Here is an 8,165-nt window from a genome sequence, read left to right on the forward strand (position 1 = left end):
CACCCTGTCACTGACGCCACAAAAATCCAGCTCACACAGACATATGACCAGGTCAAAATCAGAGAGACAAGCCAATCCAGTAGCCTGAATTGCTCCTAGGCGATTTTGCCCTAGGGAGCTTAGTGATTTAAGGGATTACAATTCCAATAATCTTGAATTACCCTCCAATTCATGAATTCAGGTGCAAACTGGACATCTTTCAGGAGTACATAGATAGATAGATACTCTCTCCGTCCCAAAATAAGTGTCGCTGATTTAGTACAAAGTTGTACCAAATCAGTGACACTTATTTTGGGATGGAAGGACTACACAATATTGAATACAATTTCCATAATCTTGAATTGCCCTACAAAGTCATTAATTCAAGTGCAATTTGGACATCTTTCAAGAGCACATAGCTAGTAGATAGATACATAATCTTGAATTACTGTCCAAGTCATTAATTCAGGTGCAAATTGGACATCTTTCAGGAGTACATAGCTAGATAGATACACATGCGTACGGCGAGCACCATCCATTAACATGGAGATTTGCTGTAGCTAAGGTACTTTCACAGTCACACCAGAGGAATGCAGGACAATTGAATCTGCGTTGATGTTCACTTAACTGAACATAAACACCATCGGTGCCATGAGCATGCACATGGTGTTTCTCTAGCACATCGTATGAACGAACTACACTTTCGAAGCAAGCCTAGCGATGAGCTCATTCACAACAGAGAGATCAGTTGCAGCAACGTGCTCCCAGTCACTGGTCGCCATGACTCCTCGCAAGTCTGTAGCGGACTGGACTTTGAGGAACTCCAGGCAGGCCTCCTTCAGTCCGCAGCAATGGTGTTGTGCAGCCACACCAAGGATGGCCACCGCCAAGCTCACATCTATAAGCCCGCACAGCCTCTCTTCGCACATCAACTTGAGCCTTTGGAGATCATACCTGTCCGCCGCAGCAAGCAAGTGTCGCAGGCCCGTAACCTCGGTTCTCTCTTCTCCTCCCACCTTCATCATCTCGGGCATTGAGTCGGTGTAGATGAAACGAAGCAAGGCATGAAACACGTTTGGCTCCATGTCTTGTATTTGTATGACACCGGTTGTAGTGCCTTCCATCATGGGGCCGAAGAGCTCCGCCATAAAGACAACAGAACGGGCCGCAAGCACACATCGGTGAGCGGCGAACTCCTTATCGCCGACCTTGAACATCACGTCGGCGCCAACTTTGGTTGCAAAGAGATGGTTCAGATGCTGACACATACTCCCTCCATTCCTAAATATAGTGCGTATTAGTTTTCTAGGGAAATTCCATATTGTAGTGCGTAGTTTGAGCTCAATCCAATTATGGACGAAATTAGCCCTCCACCAACCCATCAAACGCAGAGCCTCCCTCCCTTGTTTATTTGTTCTCGTACACATCAGATGGGACAGACCCAGATTACTCGAGGGTGCCGTAGTTTCTCTCTAATTTTCTATTCTACTGGCATGGAACCTCGAACAGAACGATTGGGGCTTTCTCGTCCAAAACTTATCACTAGCACATGCATTGGTATGTGGGCTGTTATCTATGCGCATTACATTTAGGAATGGTGGGAGTATTAGATGGCGGCACCTTAACGAATGGAGGAGCATCGGCAGCTTCAGCGATGATAAAATCGCACCGGATGATGAGACAATCTTCCTTGAGATGCCCAGACTGCTCAAGGTCCTTTCCTTTCATGAAATGATGTTCACCCCGGACTTTGTAGGTGTTAGAGAAGTCGCATGTTTTAATTGCACGAATGCATGCAGGCTCTTGCTTGTCAAACCCATCCATGAAACTAAATTGGAGATGCACCTCCACTGGCTGCGCAACCTGCTGGCCAAGGGCAAGATAAACGCACATGGAACTGCCATCCCCCAGGCAACCATGGGGACATAGCATCAGAGCCCATTGGTATCCTCCGGCTCTGAAAGAGCGACCCATGATTTTTTCTCCAGTGGGCAGGTCCTTGACGCGGGAGTAACCTTCGACCACAAGCAGGTGATACCCTCTGCCGCTGGCCGTGCCGGAGTAGGACATGGCCGACGCCGCGGATGGCTGCAGCAGCTTGCCATCGGCAACGACGGATACGCCGGCGAAGGACATGATTCCTGCAATATGGTGGGCTAGGCGACTAGCACTTGGGCGATGTGTTTGCCGGCTAGGCGGAGGCGAGACGGCGCTGGGGACTGATCGGCGGCGAGACGGCGGGAGGTGTGAGAGTGAGATGGGGAACGAGACGGGCGATTTGGCATTGGAGGCGGGGGCGCGCGGTGGGGGGAGTTGGGAGTGCGGGTAGGTTTTTGAGAAACGGTGGCGCTGCCCACGAAGATAATTCCGTGAGTTGGGCTGAAAAATACCCACCTGGCCCATATTTTACCGTGGTCTCTCCTGGATTACCCACTCTTCTTTGAGCGTACACCGGGACGTATCACTTGCTGTGTCTACTTCTACATCTTTCACTTCTTGTTGTGAGTCACATGTAACGCGAAAAAAACCACAGCGCCCTCCAAACTCTGGTTTTCCTTTTTCCGGTTTTCTTTGGCCTGTTTCCCTTCGGTTTTTTTGTTTTATAGTTTTCCATTTATTCTTTTAAATATGTAAAAAAATGTGAAATTTTCTTGAATTCGTGATTTTTTTTAAAAAATAAGTTAAGTTTTTTACAAATTAATGAACTTATTTTCAAAATGATGAAAATTTATCAATTCCGCAATTTTTATGTCTAAATCCGTTTTTTTTCAAATTCATGAACCTTTTTCCAAATTCACATTTGTATTTCTATAATTGGTGAACATATTTTCATATGCACTTTTTAAAAATTGATAAACTTTTTTCGAGTTCATGAAGTACTAAAGTTAACCCCCTTTTTATAACCAGCGGGTTTATTTCACAAGTGCTAGTACGAAAAAAAAACACTAGGACACAAAACCACCTAGCAAAGCAACACCCAACCCTAGCGATCGAAAAGCAATGGTGGAGTGAGCTATGGGCCACGCCCCGCTAGCAGCGTGCGCGAGCGCCTGTGCACCGAGAGCAACTAATCACTGCGTACTCCTTTGGGAGCCCCCGCAAGGATCATTTTGGGTGGGCTGGGAGCGCGTTACTTGGCGCACTCTCAGTCGCCGTCACTTGTCGTGATCTGGACGCTTTCACTGAATTTTATTTTATTTTTTATAATTGTTTCCGACTTTTAGATGATTTTTTTGGCTTTTCGCTTTTTCCCTGATTTTTCTTTGGTTTTGGACAAATTTTAAAAAAATTGCAGGAAAAACATATTTTTTCCTTCCGCGAGAGGCACATATTTAGTTTTTGTGAAGGCAGGATTTGCTTCCACAGTCATGCCTCTCGGAAAGGGGGAAAACACGTTTTTTTCCTTCTGCGAAAGACAAGGATTTATTTGTCGTGAAGGCACGATTTGCTTTCAATAGAGTCGTGCCTCTTGGAAAAGAAAAATAAACGTGTTCTCTTTTTCTTTTCCTTCCGCGAAAGGCATATGTTTAGTTCTTGTGATGGCACGGATTGGCTTCCGCGATAGGCATAGTCATGCCTCTCCAAAAACTGAAAAGAATGCGTTTTTATTTTTCCCCTTTCGCGCGACACTACTAGGAAAATGCCTACTAAAGGCGCATCACTGGTGCGCCATTAGTATCACGCCACTAGTATTTTTTACTAATGGCGCACCACCCAGTGCGTCATTAGTATATAACACCATGTGCCATTAGTATGCCTCCCAGGGGCTATATTTAACCATGTGCTTTGGCACACTAATGGCGCACTAAGTGATGCGCCATTACTATGAATATTAGGTTTTAATTATTTTTTTTACTTTTCTGATTTTTGCACATGTTACAAAATATATTATTTGACAGAATATAGACAGTACCACACAGCAACAGCAGATTCATCGAATACAATAGAAGATTAGTCTCCGAATACAATTCATCATATTAGTCTCCGAATTCAAAAGACTGAACAAAGATAAAACATTACAAGTCTCGAGACCGCGAGCATCGAGTTTGTCAGAAGTAATACTAATCCTAACAAGTCCTACTAATCATCATCATACAACTTCTACTTGTTATTCATAACAAGTCATACGATCATCATCTTGATAGTCATCGAACTAACCCTACTTAATTGTTCTTAGCACATGATCATCAGTATTAGGCAGGACCTAAATACCCTATTTAAGCTAAAATAGCATAAAACAATATAGACCCTGACTCTCCATTATGGAGAATAGAGAGCATCCTATCTCCAATTCTTGCGCTTCGCTTCCTTTTGCTTCCAAGAAGCTCCTTACGACTGTCCATATATTTTTTCCATCCTTTGATTTTCATGTCTCCACTTCTTTTAGAAATCTCGTATGGACAGTTGAGATTCGTAGGACGACCTGACTGTATGTTCAAAATATTAACACTACCTTTCTGATACATCATATGAGGCACACAATTCTCTGAGATTATCTGTTGAAAAACATAGTAATAACTTCATAGTTAGCAATGATGTACTAGTTTTAGAAGTATGCAAAAGATGCACGAATATAGTAATAGTAAAAATCTTACAAGGGTATCTCCATGGTAGTTACGGTAGTTGAACACATGCACTAGTGACACGTATTTACCATAATGTTGAGGAGTTTGATTGTGGATAATGTAATTCTCAATGTCAGTACAAAATCCGACCAGATGAATTTTCTCCTTGTAAGTTGTTAATTTGGAGCCATCGGTGTAGTTGGTTTTGTCTACCATCTCCCACACATTCTTTGAACAATAAAAATAAGCTGTCAATGGAAATAAGTTGTCAACTATTTTGAAATAAACAATATAAATTAGCTAATAACTATGTTTGAGAAACTCACATAGCGGTAGAACTGGAGGCGTATCAACAAGGACCCAAATGACCATATTGTCTTGGTTGATGTCAGGATTACCAAGATCCATGGTGATAAGCATACCCTCATCAAAACCATACATCTTGCAAAATGTTTCCTAATTTTTGCAACCAAAATGGGTTACGCTCTCAGAATTATATGGATTTACTTCAAAGTCCACATCGTGATGAGTCCTTAGGTGAATTTTCTTTGTTTCAGAAATTTCATGGTCTTCAAAATCCATCCTCTCCAAGACATAGCGTCTTGCATGACATGGGATAAGCTATACTCGAATTGTAAAAGATGAAAATTACACGTTGAAATAGTTGAAGTCATGCTTAATTATGAAAATAACACTTGTCGTCGTTGTGTACCGTTTCAACTTTGAAGGTCTCCTCGAGCTTAATGCTGAAGCGCCGATCATCGTCCAGGTGAGGCATGTCGCACAGACCTCGATCGTCGTGGCACCAGTCGCACTCCGCCGGGAGACTTTCGTCATCCGATGATGATGACGACATATCCTACGTTTATAATTCAAAACTACATCATTTATGGTTTGTCGACACCGAGGCATCCTAAAAGCTAAGCTTTTATCATTTAGGGTTTGTCGACGCTGAGGCACCCTAAAAGCCTAAGTTTTCATCATTTACTTTCTTATCGACATCGAGGCACCCTAAAAGCCAAGGTTTTATCATTTAGGGTTTGTCGACGTCGAGGCACCCTAGAAGGCTAAGCTTTCATCATTTAGGTTTTCGTCGACGCCGAGGCACCCTAAAAGCCTATGCGTACATCATTTAGGTTCTCATCGACACCGAGGCACCCTATAGAAGCGAAGTTAAGTTTTCATCATTTAGGGTTTATCGATGCCGAGGCACCCTAGGTTGGGCCTAATCACTTGTCACTAATCACTTGGCTCTATTGCCACCTATGTTGGGTTTATCATCTAGGGTTTATTGATGCTAACAAGAATTCTAAGTTGGGCCTAATCACTTGGCTCTATTGCCACCTATGGTTTAATGCAGCAAGAATGGCGGGGCAGTTGATCCTACTTAACTAAGTACTAAGATACCCCGGCCCATGCATTAGTCGCAAGTACCCCATATGTCCTATTTTTAGCAAAGTCATGCTAAAATTCACGAAAAATTTCAGCATGACCTTTGTTGAAAATAGGACATATGGAGTACCCGAATTTGCCGGAACGGAAGTTAATCGACATTCCGGCAAACTCAAGGGCCTCTCGGGGTACAACAGCAGCATCACAAGTTGACAAAATTCCCAAGTAGTACAGCAGCAGCATCACAAGTAGTACCAATGAACATATAGTCCAGCAAGTTGAAAAAACTGAAGTTCTCAGCATGAAGAATCACACAACACAGCACCTACATTATGATGATACATTTGGAGATTGCACATACAGTTTTCACATAAGCATAATTGTTCTGGAGATTGCACATACAGTTTTTGACAGCACAACACCTATGACAGCACATACAATTTTCGTTACTGCTCCCAAATGAAATGACACTTTGACATGGCTGCAATTTTTAGTGTCTACTTATCTGCAATTTTTCAGGGTCTGCTTAGGAGAAATAGGTTTCAAACTTCAGCTTGCTTTGTATAAGGAGACTAAAAAACTATCTAAGGAGTTCTTCAAGTTCAAGTTACAGCCTGCATGACATTTTCCTACACAATGCTTGTTGTAAATAATTACTTAAAGTAAACACTTTTTTATCTTAGCTTACTTACAACAGAATGCCTATCATTCTGGTTTTCCAATTCCTTTTGTTTCATTTTCAACATTGCTCTATTTGTAATTAATAACATTGTTCAAGAAATCTGTATATGCAATCTACAGATATCCCCCTCCTGACTTTTAGACTGATTTTCCATCAAAATTGAAAATAGTTACACTAAGTTTCAAAATAAAAAATACACTTCTCAGTTTTACAAACTGAAAATTACTCTAAAACTCAAACTTTAACTGACTTTTAGACTGAATTTTTACTCCAAGAGTTTTTATATTCAGATCACTTTAACTGAATTTTACATTGAGTTTTAGATTGGATTTTAAACTTCCTTGCAATATAAGCTTGCCGTACACTTTATATTTAGATCAGGAGCCAAGCTCTAAAATTGAATTTTTAACTGAATTTTTATGACTGCATCTGTTTCAATTTCAGTTTCAGATAAAGTTTATATTTAGATCAGGAGACTGACTTTTAAACTGACTTTATATCCAGTTTCAGGTAAGGACATCAGAGAATCTACAACGAGGGGCGGCCGGCGCGGTGAGCACGAGCCCGCATGCACAAACGGTGACTAAACAAGGAGAAAAACAGGGGAATCGATGGAGACGCTCACCGCGGAGCTGGGGAAGGAGACGGCGAGGCCGAGGGTGGTCGGGGCAGCGCGGATCGACGCTGAGAAGCAGTGGTCGGTGATGAGGAAGAAGAGGTCGATGCGCTCGATCCTTGATGACCCGGCTCCAATCCGTGGACGTAGGCGATGAAGGTGATGATGGTGTTGCTCCTGGCGCAGCTCCTAGGCATGACGACGGAGGACGGGGCAGTCGGTGGCCGCGGTGACGCGCGGCGGCGGCGCTCGGGATGGAGGGAAGGAGTGGGACAGGCCGTCAGCGGCGAGGACCGAGAGGGCGATTGAGGAGTGGAGGGAAGGAGCGGGGCAGGCCGTCGGCGGCGAGGACCGAGACAGCGAGGCGGGGCGCGGGGGTCGTCGGGCGACTAGGGGGAATGAATCTGGCGAGGGGGGAGTGCTGGCGAGCGGGAGGGACGAAGGGATCGGGCGACTAGGGGGGAAATTACTAATGGCGCACCCCTGGCGGTGCGCCATTAGTATGTTTTTTTATAGCAATGGCGCACCCCCAAGACGGTGCGCCATTAGTATTCTTTTTTAGATAGCAATGGCGCACCAGCCAACCGTGCGCCATAAGTAAGACTTTTTTATTATTATTTTGTTGCATCTAATAATTTAATAGAAAATTAATATGAATATGAATATGAAAATGAATATGAATATGAAAATGAATATGAATATGAATATGAAAATGAATATGAATATGAAACAGTAATAAATTTTTGTAAAAACAGTAATATTTTTTTAAAAATATCATCAAATTTGTTATTTGAAAATATTTATGAATCGAAAAAATATCATCAAATTTATTATTTGAAAATATCATCAAATTTGTTATTTGAAGATATAAACAAATTTGTTTTTTTGGATTTTTAGTTGCATTCATTTGTGACGGTGGAGCGGGGGAGGG

At 42.6% G+C, this 8,165-nt stretch overlaps 1 protein-coding gene across 1 annotated transcript; it reads right to left on the bottom strand.

The window, feature by feature from the left end:
* Positions 1 to 674: 674 nt before the first annotated feature.
* Positions 675 to 2,115, bottom strand: LOC119340513 (BTB/POZ and MATH domain-containing protein 1-like). Its single transcript, XM_037612467.1, has 2 exons — positions 1,566 to 2,115; positions 675 to 1,252 (listed from the first exon to the last, which is right to left on the bottom strand). The coding sequence occupies exons 1-2, from the start codon at positions 2,113 to 2,115 to the stop codon at positions 675 to 677; spliced, it is 1,128 nt and encodes a 375-aa protein (XP_037468364.1).
* Positions 2,116 to 8,165: the final 6,050 nt, after the last annotated feature.

The sequence above is a fragment of the Triticum dicoccoides genome, chromosome 1A (assembly GCF_002162155.2).
Source record: "Triticum dicoccoides isolate Atlit2015 ecotype Zavitan chromosome 1A, WEW_v2.0, whole genome shotgun sequence".
In the NCBI taxonomy this organism is placed as follows: Eukaryota; Viridiplantae; Streptophyta; class Magnoliopsida; order Poales; family Poaceae; genus Triticum; species Triticum dicoccoides.

Bases quoted from the DNA above. Each gene is read 5' to 3' on its own strand.
- LOC119340513 (XM_037612467.1), bottom strand. From the start codon at position 2,115: ATGTCCTTCGCCGGCGTATCCGTCGTTGCCGATGGCAAGCTGCTGCAG. The intron at 1,253-1,565 runs GTAATGCGCATA...TTAGGAATGGAG, and splicing joins TACTCCCACCATTCCTAAAT to GGAGTATGTGTCAGCATCTG.